Source organism: Pongo pygmaeus, chromosome 13 (genome assembly GCF_028885625.2).
Source record: "Pongo pygmaeus isolate AG05252 chromosome 13, NHGRI_mPonPyg2-v2.0_pri, whole genome shotgun sequence".
Lineage (NCBI taxonomy): Eukaryota > Metazoa > Chordata > Mammalia > Primates > Hominidae > Pongo > Pongo pygmaeus.
Window position 1 is genome coordinate 128,649,658 of NC_072386.2, and position 20,712 is coordinate 128,670,369.

The window sequence follows — 20,712 nt, forward strand, 5'->3', positions numbered from 1 at the left end:
CTTAATTTCCACCCTGTGACTAACAAGCTCTTCCCTCTGTCTTCCCCATCTCGGCAAAAGGCATCCCCCTCGACACAGTCACTCAGACCAAAAATGAACAGCCTGTGTTTCTATCTCTCCTTCACATTTACACTGGACGCACCCTCTCTAAGAGAAAGAGGCACTGCTCATTGCCCCCATGTTCAAACCACATCATCTCTCTGCGCTGCTGTCAAAACCCCTCCCTGGGCTCTGATTTTTCTCTGTGACAGGCCAGTTGGCAGCCTCCCCGACAGCCTTAGCACCTGCTTCCCAGCTAAGCGAACCCTGATTTTGTTTGGGGCAACTATGTGCCTGCCTAGTGGGTGCTGGCCATCCTGGTCCACTTCGACACATGTTCACTTTCCCACCCTGTTAAAGTCAGGGCCGGCCACATGGCCCATGGCGGCCTAACGGGGTTAAAGAGACACTTGCAGGGGGAGCCTCTGAGAAGCTTTTCCTTTGTTAGAAAAGAAAATCGTAACCTGATTCACAAAGTGGTCATCCTTTGTACACCTGCCACTTCCTTCCCGTTTGAGATGGTGGTGTAGCGGTGTGATGTCCTGTGCTATGACAGCCACCCTGGGGCATGAGGCAACAGGCAGGAAGGCAGTAAGTGTATGTGGGGATTTTGGAGGGAGGAGAGACGGTGGCTTCGTATTCAGTGAGATCACAATGGCATCGTGCAAACTGCTGATAGCTGGGAAGCGGGTTGTTCACCTCTGAATGCATCCTAAGTGATTCAGCACCCCAGCCTCCTGCAGTCCGCACTTCACACGGCAGCCCGAGGGACCCTTCAGAGACCCATGCGCCTCTGCTCGGAACTGTGCGGACTACCTCCCTCTCAGAAGGCACAGCCCGCACCCGGCCTCACTCTGCACTCAGCGCCTTGCGAGCTTCAGGTCTGAGAGGGTCCCTTGTTCCCGAAGGTCTCCCCGACCCCGGGGCAGCCTTTTTGGAGGTTGTGAGGATCCACGGTCCTGCACGAAGTGAGTGCTGTGTAAATGGTTGCTGTGCTTTGTACAAAACTATCAGCTCCGTGAGGGCAGAGCTGGGAGCCCAGCACAGGCCCGGCCCGCGGTGGGCGCTCAAGGAGGCCTGGGGGATGGCGGTGACCGCGACAGGTTCCCTAACGGGGCGTGGCCTGCAAGGCGGTCAGAGGCTTCTCTGAGCTGAGATCCCGGAGCCAGCCCCGTGCGTGGAAACAGCAGATCCCGCACTCGGGCTGGGGGCCCCCGACAGAAGGGTCCGCGTGGCACCAAGGCCGCGAGCCGAGCGCACTCGGAGGGTTGGGAAGGCCGGGGATCTGGCGGGGACGGGGCGGGCCGGCCCAGGCCTGGCGCCCAGCTCTGGGCTGCAGCCCCACGGCTGGTGGCGCCTCCGGGCGGAGCGAGGGGTCCGTCTGGGCCGAGTTTGAGGAGCCGAGGGCGCCCAGGGGCGGTGCGGCCGGCAGAGTGGGCTCCGGGGACGACCCGGGCTGGCGCTGAGCGGCCGTCGAGGACCCACAGGCTCGTCCGCTCCTGGGCCCGGCCCAGCCCCGGGGTGGGAGGCGCGGAGCGCGGGAGGCTCAGCCTGAGGGGCCGGGGCCGGGCGGGGGCGGCCGCGGGGCGGGGCCGGCGCGGCAGGGTGGGCGGGGAAGGCGCGGATTGGCCGGGCCCCGCCACGTGACCGGCCCCTTATAGGGCGTGGCGCGGGGCCGCGGAGTCGGGTGAGGCGGCGGCGGCGGCGGCTGCGGCGGAGGGGCCGGCGAGGTCCGCTGCGGTCCCGGCGGCTCCGTGGCTGCTCCGCTCTGAGCGCCTGGCGCGCCCCGCGCCCTCCCTGCCGGGGCCGCTGGGCCGGGGATGCACGCGGGGCCCGGGAGCCATGGTCCGCTTCGGGGACGAGCTGGGCGGCCGCTATGGGGGCCCCAGCGGCGGGGAGCGGGCCCGGGGCGGCGGGGCCGGCGGGGCGGGGGGCCCGGGCCCCGGGGGGCTGCAGCCCGGCCAGCGGGTCCTCTACAAGCAATCGATCGCGCAGCGCGCGCGGACCATGGCGCTGTACAACCCCATCCCGGTCAAGCAGAACTGCTTCACCGTCAACCGCTCGCTCTTCGTCTTCAGCGAGGACAACGTCGTCCGCAAATACGCGAAGCGCATCACCGAGTGGCCATATCCTGCCGGGCGGGGCCGGGCGGGGCCGGGCGGGGACTGGAGTGGGGGCCGGGGCCGGGGCCATCTTCCCGGTGGCCGGGAGAGCGCGACCTGGGGAGGCGTCGCGAGACGGGCGAGGGGGGTGCGGAGGGCCCCGGGGCCCCTCGGAGCGGCGGGTGCGGGAGCATTTCCGTGAGTGCGGCGGGCGCGGGGCGGAGCCCCTCTGCTCAGGACTCGTCCCTCCGCACGCCGGGTCCTGGGGATCCTGGTCGGTGCACAGCGCGCGGCCAGCCTGGAGGGCACCGAGGGCGAAGCCGCGTCCGTGCAGGTGCGAGCGCTGTGGGGACGCGGCCGTGCGCGCGCCTAGCTGCAGGTGCCTGCGTGTGCGGGCTGAGCCGGAGCCCGGCGCTGCGCGTGCGTGCGCTCGCGGTGCGGGCTACATGCATGTTCACGTGCCTGTGTAGGTACATGTGGCTGCGTGTCTGGAGGGAGCAGCGTGCGCCTGCGCGGGGTCTCCCTCCAGCCTCGCCTGGGGGCGCTCGGCCCCCTCCCCTCGGGGCGCTGGAGTCGGGCGGAGCCGGGCCGGAGGCGCTGTCCGCGGTGCTGACGGCCGCCAGGGTGTGCCGAGGGGCTCGCGGCCCAGACTGCTGAGGCCCCGCCTCGCGGCCGCCCCTAGGGATGGGGGCAGGGAGTGAGGGGGGCAGGGAGTGAGGGAGACCAGGCCGCGTCCGCCAGGAGGGGGGCTCCGGACCCAGTTGTCTCAGCCTCTCCAGAGACGGCCTGGCGGTGGCTGCTGCACTGGGCTCTGCTGGCCTCGGCCTCCTGTTTCCCTCCCTGCGGCGTCTGCTGTCCAGTCCTTAACCCACGCACTCCGTTCGAGTACATGATCCTGGCCACCATCATCGCCAACTGCATCGTGCTGGCCCTGGAGCAGCACCTCCCTGATGGGGACAAAACGCCCATGTCTGAGCGGCTGGTGAGTGCCCGGCTGGGCCTGAGGGCAGGGTGGTGGGGAGGCCGCGACTCCACTTTCCTTTAGGGTCTGTGCCTGAGAACAGCTTCCTCGGGCAGGGTTGTCTGGGCAGTGCCCCTCTCCGCTGAAGGAAAAGGTAGGCCTGGCAGATAACACCTTCCTCGAGGGCCAGGGCAGCTGGAGTCACCGGCTTAGCCCTGGGCGTGGCCACGTTAGCCCTGGGCCAGTCTGTCCTGTGCCACGAGCTACCCCTGCACCTCAATGGCTGTCCTGGCTTTCGGTGCTAGACTTAGATCCAGAAAACCATGTTCTAAACTTGGGGTGGGGAAGGGGCATTCATGTCTTCGGGAAGGTCTGCTCTGAGCACCATGTGTGCCCTGCTGGGCTGAGATGGGCTTTGGCCTGGATGTGGGAAACCTGAGCCTCATCCTCCAAGTTGTCTTGTGCGAGCCTGCTTGGAACCTCTTCTCCAGTGGTCCTCACCATCCTGTGGGAAGCATTCCTTCTCAAACACTCTGAATCATTTTTACCCATCCCTAGATTCCAGCCAAGAGGCCCCCGTGGTAGCCCCCATTGGAGCATAGAGTCTGTGTGAGTCGGGGTGCCAGGGCAAGGTCTCCATGGCTCAACAGGAGGCGGGGTAGAAGGCCAGCCCTGTGGGGTCTCTGGAGGGGCTGGGTCAGAGGAAGGGCAGCATTTTTGAGGTGAGCACTGTTTCTGAGGTCAGAGCATGTCCCCCAGCCCCCACTCTTCCCTGATGCCTGGCCCCTTGTCTGGGTTCTGAGTGTGCCTAAAGACTGGAGCCTCCGGGTGAGCAGAAGGCAGAGCAAGTGGGGGCCCAGGGGGTGCGGGGCCAGAGGCGTCCAGGAGACGGCCTCTCTGGGGTGTCAGGAGCTGCTCCCTCTTCCCTTGAGGCTGGCTTCCGCCCCTACTAGCGTCCTGAGACAAGAGCTATTCAGACTTTAGCCCTGAAACTGAACTCCCTTTGAACCTGGGCCACCGCAGGCCCAGGAGTGCAGAAGGGAGACAGGGAGCCTGTCCTGGAGGTGAGGCACCAGGAGAAGGTGAGTGGTGGGCGGCCGAGGTGAGGAGGTCTTAATGGAGCACAGTCTGGAACGCCCAGCGGTCTGGGTTACGGCAGGGTGGGGAGGAGGAGTGTGGACAGCCCAGCCACACCATGAGGCAGGCGTGAGTCATGGTCCCTGTGGGGGACTTGGGCAGGAGCCTGGTGGGGTCCCTTGCTTTCTGGAGGCCGGAGAAGAGGGTGAGCGTGAGAGGAAACAGGCAGAGAGCCTTGAATGTGAAGCCACAGGAAGGAGGGCCGGGCCAGGGTCAGAGGGACGCAGGCCCAGGGGCCAGACCAGGGCAGGGGCAGGGAGGATCAAGCTGTCTTGCCCTGCCAGGCAGTGGGTGTCCAGCCTTGCAAGTTCCTGCCTCGCAGGTGTGGGAGGGTTTGCTTTGTGGTCATGTGTTGGGGAGGACACTTCTAGGGGTGGCGAGCTAACCTGTTGGGAAAACTGCAGAACATGCCTGCCCTGGGCCAGCCTAGAGGTCTGGGGAGCTCTTGACCAGCCCCAGTCCCATGTGCAGGCCCAGCCATTGATGTCCCTTGGGATGGAGGGGAGGCTGTGCTGCTGCCCATGGAGCAGGCTGAGGCTGGATGGTGCAGGGGCAGCCCCCTCAGTTGTCTCCCAGCCTGGCCCTGGGCGAGGCCTCCCTGGTTCCCTGCCTCTCGGGGCTGTTTCCCACCTCCCCATCGACTCTGGAGCTACCTGGAGCCAGGCCCCAGCTTGCAGTGCAACACCAGGCTGCCTGCACACCCATCCCTCCCACCTAAGCCAGCCTTCGGCCATGGGCTGGGCAGGGCAGAGCTGTGAGGAGAGGGCTTGGGCTGGGGCCTCTTTCCCAGCCGAGGGTGCTGGCTGGTCCTTCCTAGGCGTCGGGCCTGTTCTCTTTTTCACCAGGAAGTTTACTGTGAAGATCTCTGTCTGCTGGGGTCCCACTGTTCCCCTGGGGCAGATGGTCAGCAACCCCACCCCTTGGGAAAAGGGGTCCCTCCTAAACAAATCAGACCAGAAGCCTCGAGGCCAGGAAGAGCATGGGCGAGTCAGCACGGGTCATGATGGACCCTTGGGTGCTGGTAGCTTCTACCAGGCACTGCCAGCCAAGCCTTGGGTCAGCTCCACCACAGGACAGGAGGAGCCCAGGCTGAGTAAGGTGGGAGTCAGATGCGGAGAGCCCCCCAGAGCCTGGCTTCCTGGGAAGGAAGGCACAGGCTGTGGAACTGGTGGCACTCACCTCCCCTGGCAGCTCCGCGGCAGCCCAGCAGCTGCTTCTTCCTGTGACCTCCACAGTCCTGAGGACGAACCCTCAGGGGAGGCCCTTGAAGCTGGTCTCCTCTCCCCACCCCTTCACCTGCTTCCTAAGGCAGCAGCCCCAGAGTGCAGGTGTCCGACACCCCCATGCCAACCCTGCACGTGCAGCTCCCTCAGCCCAGCTCCCCGGGCTTGCCTTGCACAGGGCCTTTCCCTGCCAGCCCCACGCGTGTGCTCACGAGGAGTCTTTGGGGTCTCCCCAAGCTCCACACAGCCCCGTCTCCACCCTGTTTGCTGCTCCCAGCTCGGCACTGGTAGGGCCTGGCTCTACTCTCTCATGTTCAGTAACTGTTGGCTGGAGCTCAGCCTGGGGTGCAGGAAAGGGATCTTTCTAGGATCAGCTGTCTTCATTCCTTTGGCTGCTCTGTTTCCTCCACCTGGATCCCTTTCTCAAAATCAAGCTGTGGAAGCCTTGCCTGCAGGCGCCACGCCCTCTGGGAGGCTTCCTGCCGTCTGAGCCCAGGGTGGCTCCCAGCTTCAGGCCCAGACTGTGGCTGACTGCCTCCAGGGTCCTCACAGATGTGGCAGTCATCGCTCAGCACACTCAGGGCCGAGGTCGTGCTTCTCATTTCTGTTGTTTTCTGCCGAGATGTGCGTGTTCTGGTTACCCGGGTGCATGTTGAATGCATAAATGGGGCCTGGACTGAGTTCAAGAAAGCCTGAGCTGTATCCAGGCAACCTTGTGCAGGTTCCCACCCAGAGGCTGCTGTGGCCTCTGCCTGGCTCCTGAGCGTCTCTGTGCCTCTGTCTCCCTCATGTTAGAATGGGGATGACCTCATGGGATATTAAAGGGCCACCCTAGTTAATAAAGGAAAAACTACCAGATATGCTAGCAGGGAGACTGGGGCCCCACTGTGATGTGGGCAGAAGCTGAAATGCCAGGGTGAGAGGCACGAGGGGTCCGCAGGCATGACTGGGATGTTGCTGCTGTAAACAGTGGTGTCCCCATTAGGGGACACGTGCAGACAGCAAGCAGGCTCAGTGATGGGAATGGCTCCTTGGAGAATGTGCAGGTGTTGGGGGCGAAGTGAGGAGGTCAGACCTTCACAATGGCTGTGGCCTGCACAGGGTGGGGTGGGGTCCTCACCAACTGTGTCTGCCTGCTACTACACCGGGTAGGGGCCGTGGTGACCACTGTTCTGCGCTTCTCCTAGGACGACACGGAGCCCTATTTCATCGGGATCTTTTGCTTCGAGGCAGGGATCAAAATCATCGCTCTGGGCTTTGTCTTCCACAAGGGCTCTTACCTGCGGAATGGATGGAACGTCATGGACTTCGTGGTTGTCCTCACAGGGTAGGCAAGCTGAGGCCAGGAGGCCCAGCACGTGCGGCCCGGGCGTGTGCTGTCTGAAGCTCAGTTGCGCCGTGGAGCTGGGGTGGCTGCAGTCTCCCCACTGGGGTCCCCTCACAGCCCTGCTGGAGATGAACGAATGTGAGACAGTCTGTTTGCCACCCTGTGTGCTATGGGGGTGCTTCTCCCAGAGGTTCCAGTGCTGTATTTCTCGCTGAAAGGAGGATCACAGTGACCTGTCCCCAGGAGGCGCTGGCTTGCAGAGCCCACAGACCAGGGGCCACCAGCTTCCATGGCTGGCCTGAGCCAGCATGGTGCCTGTTGGAGGTGGTTTTGCTGCCCAGGTGAGGGGCTTCCTAGTGAGGAGGAGGGCTGGACTTCTGGCCTCACCCAAGCCTGTGGTCTGGGAGGGGCACTTGGTGTTTTGAATTCTGTGCCTGCCTGAGACGCTCACCTGTGGTGTCCACCTCGCTCAGAGCCCTTGTGCTGCCTGGGATGAGGCTGTATGTGTCGAGTGCTTTCACAGTTCCTAGTGCCAGGAAGGTACTTCAGCAGTTTCTCCTCAACCACTTACCCTAACAACAGCTTGTGATTGCCAAAATAACCAGCACATCTAGAAAGTGGACCCAAGGGGCCTGGATGGGAGCTCAGGTCCAGTGCTCTGCACCCCACCCTCCAGGGTGTTAACTCCCCAACCTGTGCAGTGGGCACTGTGAGGTCCCCTTTCCTGCTTCCCTGACTGGCAGGCGGAAAGCTGGGCTGGGTTGCTGTGGCTCTGGTGTGGAGAGTGGTGGCTGGGGAGTGAGTGCTTGGGGAGTTGCCCCCACAGAGCCTGTTAGCACTTCAGTGTCAGAGGCCCTGTGCTGGGCCAGGGACTGCTGTCTGCTCTGAGCCTTATGGTTCCGAGGCTCAGAGCCCAGATGGAAGAGGAGGGAGCAGGCCCCACAGCAGGTGAGAGCTCTCCTTCCAGAGCCCCATCCTCACCCAGTGACTGCCCCAAGATGCCTGGTGCACAGGAGGGTATATGGAGGGGTGTTTGGGCTGGTGGCAGAGGAGGAAGGAGATGGCTGTGGAGTCCTTGAGTCTGGGGCTCATGCCTTCAAGGTTCTATGTGTGTGAGGAAGAAGCAATCGGCTGCACGACCTCTGGTCTCTTGGGTGAGGCCCTCAGAGGGAGCCTCGCATTGCCTGCCTGGATCCTGGGGTGCTGCCCCCATCTGCTCTGCCTGCTCCTGAGCCTGGGGCTGGCCCCTGCTGGGTGAGAGCAGCGTTTACAGAACTGGGCTTGGGGGTGTTGCACAGAAAGCTCAGCCCCCAGAGCTGTCTGGGCTTGGGGGTGTCGCATGGAAGGCTCAGCCCCCAGAGCTGTCTGTGATGTGCTGGGCACAGCAGCATTGAGGTGGATTCTGTGCCTTTCTGCAGCATGGCCTGGGGTAGAATTTATGGAAGGCCCTGTGGAGGTCTGTGGTTCCACTAGCAATGCCCGTTGGGGGCTGGGGTGGGAGGTGGCTGGTGGAGAATGTGGCCTCTCGGAGGGCTGGGCGCTCCCACATCCAGTGGGCACTCCCAGAAGCAGCTGTCTCTCGCCCTGTGGACCCAAGTCCCTGAGGACAAAGATGCCTTATTTTTTTCAGGGGGTCCCTAGAGCCTCACTTGGGGTGGGCACCCAGGAGGGGCAGTGAGCCTCTGCTGAAGTAATGAATTGTTGGGGTGTAAGCAGTGTTGGGGGGTGCGGGCCAGCGGGGAGCTGGGTAGAGGCGGCAGGACCTGGCGTCATGGGGCGCTGTCCACGGTGCTGAGTGTGTCAGCCCTTGAGGGCCAGCAGAGGAGGCAGGAGGAGTCGCACCAAGCCCTGGGTAGGACCCCTGGATCTCCCTGCACACATAGACTGGGTCCAGGGCTGCTCCTCTTTCCCCTCCCCTTCTTCCCCCTCCCCCTCCCTTCCCGCCTCCCTCCTCTGTTTCTCTCCATCTCTCTCCCTCTCCCTCCTCTCCCCTCTTCCCCCCTCCCCCTACCCCTCCCTCCTCCTCCCACTTTGCCTGTCTAGCCCTTTGTCTCCTCTCCACACTCTCTGTCTCTCGCCCTCTTGGTGTCTTGGTGTCTCTCTGCCTCTCCCTCTTTTCTTCCTGCCGCCCCTCTTTCCCTTGGCTTGGGCACGTCTCCACTCTCCTGTATCTGCAGCAGGGCCTGGGCGTTGCTGGGGTGGCTCCCAGGTTCCTCCACCTCCACACATCTTCCCTCCAGGCAGCCTGGGTTGCGCAGGGAACCCCGGATTGGAGGTGATCTGTGTCCCACGGGGCCACATGCTGTCTCCAAGTCACGGGAGGGAGCCGCTTTGCTGCTCTCGTGTGGGGCACCTGGGGACACGTGAACCCCTGTGTGTGCATCTGTGTGTGGAGGGGGCTGAGTCCGCTGTGGGGCGAGTGCTGGTCTGTGGGGAGCCCAGGGAGGAACCCTCACTTCACCCCTGTGAGCCAAGGGCCTGTGGGTAGTGGGCGGTATTTCTCATTAGTTTGTTGTTTTTAATTAGAGTTGATTTAATTGGTGCTCAGAGGGTTGGAGGGAGAGGCAGACACCCTGGCCTGTTGCTTGGCAAAGCCTTGAGCACCCTCAGAGGCCAGCTGGGGCCGCTCTGCTCCTGAGGCTGGTGTGGAGCTATGGAGGAGGCCCTGGGTCCATGCCTCCTGCTGCCTGGGGAGGCTCTGAGCCTCCGTGTTCTCACCTGGGAGGGAAGGTGGGCGCTCTGCCCCCTTGTCTCCGCTTTGCTTCTCTCCCAGGACTTTGGGGGCACCCTTTGTTAGCCTGCATGTGTGCATCTGGGCTGGGGGGGGGCTGTAGTCGGCTCTAATGCTGCCGAGCTCCTGCTGCCCTGGGGAGCAGCTGTGGGGCCTGGGCTGGGGTACTGTGAGGATCATCAGAGGGTGCTTCTGAGAAACCCCAGGCCCGTGAGGGCTGCTGGCAGCTTCCTGCCCTTGTGTGTGCCCAGGGCCTCCAGGTCCTCCAGGCCCTCAGTTCCCAGCCGTGCTCTTGACTGGGTCAGCCCATGTGTGGCCACCTGGAACTCCTCTGACTCGCTTGGGCCGGGGTGAGGTCACAGTGGCTGGGTCCCTGCCACGGGACTCTGCCTCATTTCCAGGAGGGCTCCTGGCGCCTGGCCGTCTCCTGTGGTCATCTGAGTGGATCATTTGCCAAGAGAGATTCTGGGCCCAGGAGTGAGGCTTCCCTTCCCCGGCTTCCAATAACACCATGCTACCAGGGTGGGGTCGGGGCTGAGCCGGCTTCCCACACAGAGTGAGCCTGGGGTGAGGACAGGGGCCTGGTGTTGTCTGACATGGGGGACTCCAGCAGTTCACTCCAGCAAGAGCCCCACTGAGTGCCAGGACGCAGCTCTTAAGGGCCTCAGGCCACGGGGAGGAGGTGGGAGGAGGCGGGAAGGCCGCCACTTCCCTGCCTCCGTCTGCCCTCCCGTCCATGCCCCGTCCACCATCCTGCCCTCTGCTCAGCTCTCTGGCCCTGTGTCTGTCCAGCCAGGTGGGCGGCCCTGCTGCCAGCCCTCCCTCCACCTGTTCATCATTCATTCATTCAGTGTTTGTGGAGCCTCTGCCAGGTGCTGAGGACTCAGGAGTGAAGGAAGACAGCTGAACCTCTGCCCAGTGGGCCGTGTTCTGGAGACAAGACACCTCCCGGGCCTGGTTTCTTTGCAGCCTGGTGTGGTGCTCAACGGTGTAGGTGTGCCCCGGAGAGCAGTCAGCGGGTGGACGGATGAGTGGAAGGTGATGAGTTCCGTGCTTTTTCCCCACATGTGAAATGAGAGCAGTCAGCGGGTGGACGGATGAGTGGAAGGTGATGAGTTCCGTGCTTTTTCCTCACATATGAAATGAGAGCAGTCAGCGGGTGGACGGATGAGTGGAAGGTGATGAGTTCCGTGCTTTTTCCCCACATGTGAAATGAGAGCAGTCAGCGGGTGGACGGATGAGTGGAAGGTGATGAGTTCCGTGCTTTTTCCCCACATGTGAAATGAGAGCAGTCAGCGGGTGGACGGATGAGTGGAAGGTGATGAGTTCCGTGCTTTTTCCCCACATGTGAAATGAGAGCAGTCAGCGGGTGGACGGATGAGTGGAAGGTGATGAGTTCCGTGCTTTTTCCTCACATATGAAATGAGAGCAGTCAGCGGGTGGACGGATGAGTGGAAGGTGATGAGTTCCGTGCTTTTTCCTCACATATGAAATGAGAGCAGTCAGCGGGTGGACGGATGAGTGGAAGGTGATGAGTTCCGTGCTTTTTCCCCACATGTGAAATGAGAGCAGTCAGCGGATGGACGGATGAGTGGAAGGTGATGAGTTCCGTGCTTTTTTCCCCACATGTGAAATGAGAGCAGTCAGCGGGTGGACGGATGAGTGGAAGGTGATGAGTTCCGTGCTTTTTCCCCACATGTGAAATGAGATAAAGCAGGCAGGGTGCAGGCCTGGAGGTGCCACTTTGCATAGGGTCGTTGGAGGAAGGACTGGAGAGCGTGAGGGGTGAGCCATCTAGCAGCCTGGGAAGAGGTGTGGCTGGAGGTGGTGATTCGAGGGACATGGGTGTCCCAGTCATCTTCAGAGCTCGAGACCACCCAGGATCCCCAGGGAATGGAAAGTGTGGAGGAAGAGCTGCCCTGTGATGGAGACCAGGGCATCTGGACTTACAAGTGGCAGCTGGCGGAGAGGTTGGCGGAGCAGCGGAGGTGTGCCTGGCAGTAGATGGTGTTCTAGGAAGGAAGAGCATGCAGAGGCCTCTGCAGAGGCCACGAGAGGACCCAAGGCTGTGCACTGTGCCCCGTGGGTCTGAGGCAGGAGCTGGTCCAGCCATGTGGTGGGGTGAGGGCTTGCTGGGAATGGGAGGAGAGGGGTTGTGGTGGGCACCTGTAGGCAATGCTTGTCTTTTAGAGAGTTTTGCAGCAAAGTGAGGCGGAGTGACGGGGCGGGAGGGAGAAGGAGGCCAGGAGAGTTTTATGAAGTTGGGGGTTTACAGCCCGTCCATGCCATGTGCAGAGTCCAGGAGGGAAGGACAAGTGGACAGTGTGGACAGAAAGGGGACAGCCCTGGAGCTGTGAGGGAAGCAGAGTCCAGGCCCTCCGGGAGTGCGGGCCTGTGCATCTGCATAGACCAGCAGATGCAGGAAGGGTGGCGTGGAAGTCCTCTAACCGTGTCCAAGTTTCCACTGAATTTAGAAGCACGTCCATCAGCCAAGGTGGGGTGCGAAGTGAGACAGAGGGAGAGGGAGCAAGTGAGTGAGTGCGTGGACCGGAAGCCCCTCCACCCGCTGCCCCAGCCTCTCACTCCCCCTGCTCCACCTTCCGTCCACCCCTTCCTTGTCCCCTTGTCATCCATTCACTCATTCCTTAGGAAGGGGCTCGTCGAGCGCAGCTACTACCTCCTCGTCCGTGTTCCAGTTGCTGGGGACACAGTAGCGCACAACACAGGCCGTTCCTGCCCTCTCAGAGGCTGCGTCCTCCTGGGCGAGGCAGGCAGTGAGTGTTGCAGGGCAGTCGGGGTGTAGTGTGTCCTTCCACTGGGGTGGGGTGGCCCCTGGGGAGCAGCTCCAGCAGGGGAGAGGCTGTGAGGGTGGCGGGGGCAGGGGGGCCTTGGCTCGGGCGTTGGAGGGCTCTGAGTTCAGGTGTGGCCCAATTGACTCGTGATGGGTGCTGGGGGCACAGTGTAGATGGTAGGGAAGGAGAGTGGGAGCTGGAAGCAGTGATCCAGGTGGGAGTGGTGAGGGCTTGGACCAGGGAGTGGCGCTGGAGAACACGGCAGGTGGGCTCTGACGCCCAGAGAAGGTAGAGCCCACGGGAAGCCCCGTGGCGCCTCCAGAGTCTGTCACTCATCAGCGCAGATGCCTTTCCCCTTCCGTGCCCCAGCCAGTCTCACGTGTGTCCATGCTCCCAGTCCTGTCCCCACATCACTGCCTCTGCCCTCCTGGACCCCTCAGGAAGCCCCTGTCAAGCCTCTGGCCCTGTGGGGCTGGTTGCACCTGGGGGTCAGGGACATGGGCAGGGTGACAAGTCAGGGCCCCCAGAACCCCAAAGCCCTGGGCGTCCCCACCCCTGTTGTGGCTCCAGCCTGGTGCTACCCTCCATGGTCCTTGGGGACATCAGAGAAACACATCCTGGCTCAGGCAGGTGGCTCTCCGGGGGAGCTTTCCAACCATGGCTTCTTGTTTTAGTCTAAATTAAACTGGGATTTCTTTCCAGGACATGTAATTAGAGCCCAGCTTTCTCCCTGGACCCAACCTCCTGTGGGTTGAAGAGAGGGTGTGTGGGTGTGTGGCCGCTGCGCCAGGAGGGAGTCTGGTCTGCAGAGCTCAGGGGCCGAGGCACTGCTGACCCTGAGCTTCCTGGGCAACCACTGTGGCCTCATGTTCTTTTGGGCTTTGTGGACGCAGGCCGATTCAGATGGTGGCAGGCACTTCTGGGGCACAGGGAGAGCCAGGCCCAGCTCAGGACCTCACAGAGGGTCCCCGCAGGCAAGGAGGGTCCACCCAGGGGAGCAGCAGCCCATGTGCAAGTGTGCGGCTCAGGGACGACCTGACGCTGTGTGTGAACATAGGTGACAAGAGACATTGTGCCTGAGGGGCCAGGACACGTTGGAGCATGGACCGAGCTGGGCATGTCCGTGCTGTGATGGAGCTCTTCTGCCACAGGCTCTGCTTCAGCCTGGGGTTCTTGGACTGCAGCCCTGCGGGAGGTGCAGCACCCCGACCTCCAGTGCCGGGTTGGGCTGGGGTTTGCCAGACGTTCTCTCCCTTTCCCTACCTGAGGCTGGAAATGGCCTTTGTAGGCCCTGACCCTCCCTCCCTCACCCCTAGTGTGGCTGGAACCAGTGGAGCGGGGGCTGAGTTCTGACAAGTCCCTGGAAAGCAGGGAGAGCCCCCGTGTTCTGGGGTTGGGGCTGGGGTCACTCCAGGCATTGCCTGACCGGGGGCTCCACAGCCCCCCTCGTGTCAGTGAGAACCCACCAGCCTCACCCCACAATGCAGGGCCCTGGCCCACGTGCAGTCCATGTGGTGTGGCTGTGAGGACCAGGTGGGGCGGTGGCAGGTGGCTGCTGGTCTAGGACCCTGTGACCAAGCTCTGGCGCCCCTTCCTGACAGTGGCCTCCCATCGGACCTCCACGTCCGTGGGGACAGGCCTGGCAGCCGTGCTGGGGATGCAACAGCCTGAGGAGGTGCTGCTCTGGTAGGGTGGGATCCTGGCCCTCTCTTCAGCACACGCCCCTGGCTGGGTCTTTATGGAGGGCCTGGCCCACGCCCCTGCTCTCTTTCTCTGTGTCTCGCCCCTCCCTCTCTGCCTGCTTCCTGCATGTCAGGGTTCTTAACACTCTCCTGGACTGGGGGGCAGAACTGGGCCCACTGGGAGCCCCCAGGGTCTCCTGATTCCGTGCGGGGCGAGGGTCCACACTGCCCGGGCGTGAGACCTGGGGCTTGGCTGTGCTGTGCTTGGGAGGCTGACCCTGGCCTCGGGCTCCAGTCCTGTGGGGTCTTCTCTGGGGTCTCTGCATCTCCATGTGTGCTCTGCTGCCTGAGGAGCCCAAATCCAGAGACTCCCTGGATGGAAGCATTGCGGGGCTGGCTCACTGGATGGGCATCGGGCCAGCGTTGCAGACGCCTGGGGTCTCTCATATGCCTGCTTGGCACAGCAGACCCGAGGGAGGGTTGGCCTCTCTGCAGATCTTTCACCATGGGGTCTGGAGAGCTGAAGGAGCCCAGGGCTGCCCTTGGATACTGCAGACTTTCCCAGGGGGACAGGGGACATGGGTGGGAGATAAGGGAGGGAGGTTTCAGCTCAGTCCAGAGAAGGACTTTTGTCATTCATGGGGGTCTGGGCTGCTGTCCTCAGGCAAGTAGGGACTGGATCAGGTGGTCTGTTCTTTACTCATATGTCCCTGATATGGGCCAGGTACTTGCTGGGCACAATGGAGCCAGGGCCCTTCCCCCCAGGGTGCGTGTTCTGCCAACGGCAAAGTCCCCATGCCCCAGGATCCACTCTGTGCTCCAGGCCTCTCCTCTCGACGGTGACTGTAGGGCCGGGCTCCAGGGATGGGCGGTTCTGCAGGTGTGCACAGAGTCCCCCTTACACGCCTTTCTCTTCAGGGGTCCCACCAGGAGGGTCATTCGGAGGCTTGATTTCCTGTCCCAGCAGCTGGAGGGGTCGGGGTCCAGGCAGAGTGTGGTGGGGACAGTGAGCGGCAGGGCTGGAGGCCGTGAGGCTGGGGTGAACTATGTGAGAAGCCTTGAAGGTCACAGTTTGGGGAGTCTCAGCCCAGGACCCAGCTCTGAGGGGACAGTGCGGGAGGGATGGGGCAGGTGGGCAGGGCGGCCTGGGGGCCTGGGACTGGCGATGCTCGTCTCTCTCCGTGGTGCTGATCTGTCCAGCTCTGCCTGTGGGTGGGGGATGGAAGGGAGGGACACAGCCGTGTGGTGGTGGGGGCACACGCCCACTCCTGGGACTGTGGCCGGCCTGTGCGTGGCCAGGCAGGTTGGGCTCTCAGGGCGCATGGCTACTTTGAATTTTGGGTCTGTGGCTGTTGGGCTGAGGGAGCATAGCCAGGGATCTGAGATGGGCTCTAAACTTGTCAATATTTAAGAAGGAGCTTTCACGCAAAAACCTGTGTTTTCATCTCGCTTGGGAGAAGTCCCTGGAGCCCCCACTCCCTCTGGAGCAGCTGCCTGTGGATCTGGGAGGTTGGGTGGGCAGTGCCGGGCTGGCTGTAGAAGAGCCGCCCCTCCTGGGGGATGGCCTGTTCCAAGCTGTCTGGGGCCTCTGGTCCAGGCTCAGGCTCCAGGTGCTCACTGGGGCTGCTGTGTTCCAGTGCCCTGGGGGGTCCCAGGCCTGTGGCGGCTTGCAAGGATGGCTAGGCTGGTGTGGTGCGGTGGCTGGGGGACAGGGGACCTGCATTCTGTGCAGATGCACCCACAGAGGTCACAGGGATTCAAGTTCATACCCTGGGAGGGCGGGAGCCTTGCTCCTGTGGGCACATGGTGGTGGACACCCCTTCCTGCTCTCCTTCTCCTCCTTCACACTGGAGCGGCAGAGCTGCAGATTCACACTGGGGTGAGAATGGTTGCTAATGGCTTCTCGGGCCCTGGACTAGAAGAGGTGAGAAGGCAGGTGCTGGCTGTGGGGCTGCAGAGTGGAGGGGCCTCCACCCTGCGTGCCTGTGTGCAGCCCCACACGTGCTGAAGCGTCTCTATCCAGCCAGACGGACGCTAATGCAGATTCATTCCTAGCAGGTCACATGGTAGCACCCCCCACCCAGTCCCTGCCCTCTCCACAGCCCTGCTGTGAGCTCCTTTCTCCAGGGCTGGGCAGGCTCTTCTAGCCAATGCCACCCTCCCTGTCTCCCCTGAGAGCACAGGAGCCTGGTGAAAAGGGCCTTGCGCCTTGGTCCTCCTCACTCAGTGTGCGTCCTCTGTGTCTTCTTCACTCCCACCTCTTCTTCCCCACCAGGCTGGCCTCTCTTTGCCCTCCTCTCTCCCCGAGAGGTTTCCCCACTGGCTCACCACAAAGCCCAGCCTCTCCTGACAGGCTCATTCCCTTGAATGACTGGACACTGGTCTGCTGGGGAGGCTGGAGCAAAGCAGCACAGCCGGGTGCTGCCACAGCAGACATTTCCTTCTCAGTCCTGGAGGCTGGAGGTTCAAGATCAGGGTGTTGGCAGGATTGGTTTCTGGCGAGGCCTCCCCTCCTGGCTGGCAGATGACTGCCTTCTTGTGGTAGGCGGTGCTGATCCGATGGACCCCAGACACTGGGGCAGGCGGGATGCAGAGCCAGGCCTGCGGGGTCCATTGTGGCCACGTGGGGGCTGCTGTTGCTGGTGCATTGTGAAATGGTTAGACGGTTCGATGTTTGTAGAATCCGCCGTAGTTCTCCCCCTTTCCTCTGACTGTGGGTCCTTTCTCACTCTTCTCTGTCATCAGCCTCTGGGCCTGACAACACAGCTGCACTGGAGCCACAGGCACCCCGAAGGGGCCAAGGGTGGGACCAGGTGAGGAGGGGAGGCACTGTGAGACTGCAGGCAGGAGGGATGTCCCCCAGCACAGGGCAGCCTCCCGTCCAAGGGTGGGGGCTCCTGAGCGCCACCTCCTGCTCTGCCTGCCGGCCCCGCCCCAGCACCTGCTGTCTCAGAGACTTGCTTTGGGAGTACAGCGTGTGGGGAGGGAATGGTGTCCCTGTTCCCATCACGGGCCTACTCAACACTGGGTGGAATTCGACACTGCAGGCAGACAGGCAGAGACTAGAGACCAGGAGCAGCAGGTGGGGCGGCCGCCGTGTTTCCACTGGCGTGCGTCGGAGGTGCGTGGGCTCCCAGAGCCCAACAGGCCTGAAACGCCCAGACACACAGATACAGGGACACACGGGGGGGGGGCCGCCGTGGCACTGCGTGTCTCGCCTGGTGCTGGGCTCTGTGCCATCTCCAGGGAGGGGCTCTCTCCAGGAGGGCAAAGGCCCCCCACCCTCCCAGGAGGTGCCTTTACTCCACGGACTTGCCAGGGTCCACAGCCTGGGACCGTGGACGTGTGGGTGAAGGCCCGGTGCACAGCTGCTAGAAGTGGGCAGCACAGCTCCTGAGACATGAAAAGGTAAAAGAAAAAACAAAAGCTGGCCCTTTTTTTTTTTTTTAAAGCTGACTTTTTTGTGAGGTTTCTTATGTGCTGGTTGCTGTTTTAATACAATAATTTTATAAATCCAAGAACTAGATGCTGATATTAACAACCCCCACTTTAAAAAAAAAACAAACTGGGTGTGGTGGCTCATGCCTGTAATCCCAGCACTTTGGGAGGCTGAGGTGGGCAGATCACGAGGTCAGGAGTTTGAGACCAGCCTGACCAACATGGTGAAACCCCATCTCTACTAAAAATAAAAAAGAATGAGCCGGGTGAGGTGGCGCACGCCTGTAATCCCACTTACTCGGGGCTGAGGCAGGAGGATCGCTTGAACCCAGGAGGCAGAGCTTGCAGTGAGCTGAGATCATGCCATTGCACTCCAGCCTGGGTGACAGAGCGAGATTCTGTCTCAAAAAAAATAAAATAAAACAAAATAAAATAAAATAAAGGTTTTATTTTGAGCTAATTATAGATTCATAATAGGCAGTTGTAATAAATGGTATAGAGAGAGCAGTGTACCCTTTACCCAGTTCCCCCAAAGGAAACCTCTTAGGAAACTGTAATAGCAGGGCCACGGTCTCATGACTAGCTGCTGAGATTGACACAGGGCCCAGAACAGCCCGTCCCAGGAGGGCCCCTCATGCTGCCCTTCTATGGCCACACCCACCTTCCTCCTACCTCACCCCTCTTTACTCCCTGGCAACCACTAATCTGTGCATTTGTATGATTTTGTCATTTCGATGATCTTAGATAAATGAAGTCATACCTTCAGATTTGCCTTTTTCACCCATTTGCTTCATGAAATACTATGAACAAAGCTGTATACATATTCATGTACCGGTTTTTGTGTAAATATAAGTTCTCACTTCTCTGGGATAAATGACCAAGAGTACAATCATTAGGCCATACTGTAGTCACATTTTTAGTTTTTTAAGAAACTGCCAAACTCTCAGTCAGAGTGGATGTCCCGTTTCACATTTCCAGCAGCACGGGAGCCGTCCTGTTCTCCACAGCCTCGCCGGCACGGGGGTTGTCTCTGTATTTTTTTTTGCGATTCTGATAGATATGTGGTGGTCATCGTGGCTTTGATTTGCATTTCCATGGCCGTTGATATTGGACATCTTTTCATGTGGTTCTCTGCCATCTGCATATCCTTTTATTTTATTTTTTTTCAGATGGAGTCTCGCTCTGTCACCCAGGCTGGAGTGCAGTGGCGCAGTCTCGGCTCACTGCAAGCTCCGCCTCCCGGGTTCACGCCATTCTCCTGCCTCAGCCTCCCGAGTAGCTGGGACTACAGGCACTGGCCACCACGTCCGGCTAATTTTTTGTATTTTTAGTAGAGATGGGGTTTCCCCGTATGAGCCAGGATGGTCTCGATCTCCTGACCTCGTGATCCTCCCGCCTCGGCCTCCCAAAGTGCTGGGATTACAGGCGTGAGCCACCGCGCCTGGCCCTACATATCCTTTTAGTTGAAATGTGTCTCCATATATTTTGCTCATATTCCAGTTGGATTGTTTGATATTAGTCTATTGCTAGATATGTGGTTTTTCAGATATTTTTTCCTACTCTGTAGCTTTTTTCTCTCATTTTCTTAACAGAGACTTTGCCCAGCAAAACTTTTAAATTTTGGTGAAGTCCAATTTGTCCATTTTTCTTTTTGTGGATAAGGCTTGTGGTGCGAACTCCTGGCCAGCCCTTGAGCGTGAAGATTTTTCCTGTGATTCTCTTTTTCTAGAAGTTTTGTCATTTTACATTTTACACGTATCAGCTGTGAGGTTTAGGTTGAAGAGTTTGTTTTGTTTTTTGCCTGTGGGTGTCCAGTGGCACCAGCACCATTTGTTGAAAGGGCTGCATTTCTTCCATTGAATTGCTTTTGTGCTTTATCAAAAACCAACTGGGCGTGCTTGTCTGGGCCTATTTCTGGTTTCTTTATTCCGTTCCATTGATCTGTGTGTCTGTCCCTTGTACCACACAGTCCTGATCACGGTAGTTATGTAATAAGGCTTGAAACTGGGTAGGACTTACTCCTCCTAATTTATTCTTTTTCTTTCAAATTATTTTAGCCATTCTAGATACTTTGCCTTTCATATACATTTTAGAATAATCTTGTCAATATATACAAAAAATCTTGATATATAAAAAAAATCAGTTTCAAGCCAGAATTATATAAAACCTGTATGTTAGTTTGTGAACATTTTTACTATGTTAAGTCTTCCAATCTAGAAACATGGTATAGTTCTCCATTTATGTAGATCTTTGATTGCTTTCATCGACATTTTGCAGTTTTAAGGATACAAGTCCTATACATGTTTTGTTATATATACATCTAAGTATTTCTTTTATTTTGTGTGATTATAGATGGTATTGTATTTTAAATTTTGTTATCTGTATGTCCATTGCTAGTATATAGAAAAACCATAGATTTCTATTTGTTTATCATGCTAAACTAACTTAGTAGTAGTTCTAGGACAATTTCTTTGGAGATTCTCTGGAATTTCCTATGTTGACAAACATGTCATCTGCAAAGAGGAACAGCTTTGTTTCTTCTCTTAAAATCTGAATGCCTTTTCTTTTCTTACCTTATTGCATTTACTAGAACTTCTAGTACTGTGTTGAAGAGTGGTGTGGTGAGAGGGGCATTGTTGCTTTGTTCCAAATTTGAGGAAGAAAACATTCAGACTTTAACCATTAAGAATAATGTTAGCGGCTGGGTGTACTGGCTCACGCCTGTAATCCCAGCACTTTGGGAGGCCGAGACAGGCGGATCACGAGGTCAGGAGATCGAGACCATCCTGGCTAACATGGTGAAACCCCGTCTCTACTAAAAATACAAAAAGTTAGCTGGGCGTGATGGCAGGCGCCTCTAGTCCCAGCTTCTCAGGCGGCTGAGGCAGGAGAATGGTGTGAATCCAGGTGGCGGAGCTTGCAGTGAGCCGAGATTGCGCCACTGCACTCCAGCCTGGGCCACAGAGTGAGACTCTGTCTCAAAAAAAAAAAAAAAAAAGAATAATGTTAGCTGTACGGTTTTGTAGTTGCTCTTTATTAGGTTGAGGCAGTTTCCCTCTGTTCCAGTTTTCCAGGCACTATTATAGTAAATGACTGTTAGATTTTATCAAATGCTTTTTTTGCATTGGTATGATCATGTGATGTTTCTTCTTTAGGATGTTAATACAGTGGATTACAATGGTTGATTTTTTGAGTCTTGAACTAGGGATACATCCCTGGAATAGACATGGTCGTGGTATAATTCTTTTGATATCGCTGAAGTCTATTTGCTAACATCTTG

General features: G+C 59.2%; 1 protein-coding gene and 1 pseudogene across 5 annotated transcripts in view; one reads left to right on the forward strand and one right to left on the reverse strand.

Annotated features, from left to right (window-relative positions):
* The first annotated feature begins 1,881 nt into the window (after positions 1-1,881).
* The window catches only part of CACNA1B (calcium voltage-gated channel subunit alpha1 B), a 248,990-nt gene continuing 230,159 nt past the window's right edge, over positions 1,882-20,712 (forward strand). For 3 of the 5 annotated variants that reach the window (XM_054501970.1, XM_054501969.1, XM_054501968.1), the window contains exons 1-2: positions 3,023-3,123; positions 6,650-6,789. In XM_054501970.1, coding sequence (XP_054357945.1) covers positions 3,031-3,123; positions 6,650-6,789 — 233 coding nt within the window. In that variant the 5' untranslated portion in view covers positions 3,023-3,030. Of the gene's footprint in view, positions 2,166-2,936; positions 3,124-6,649; positions 6,790-20,712 lie in introns of those variants that run through there. The other 2 variants (XM_054501972.1, XM_054501966.1) reach the window with 2 other exon arrangements.
* On the reverse strand, positions 16,138-17,001 carry LOC134737984 (uncharacterized; annotated as a pseudogene).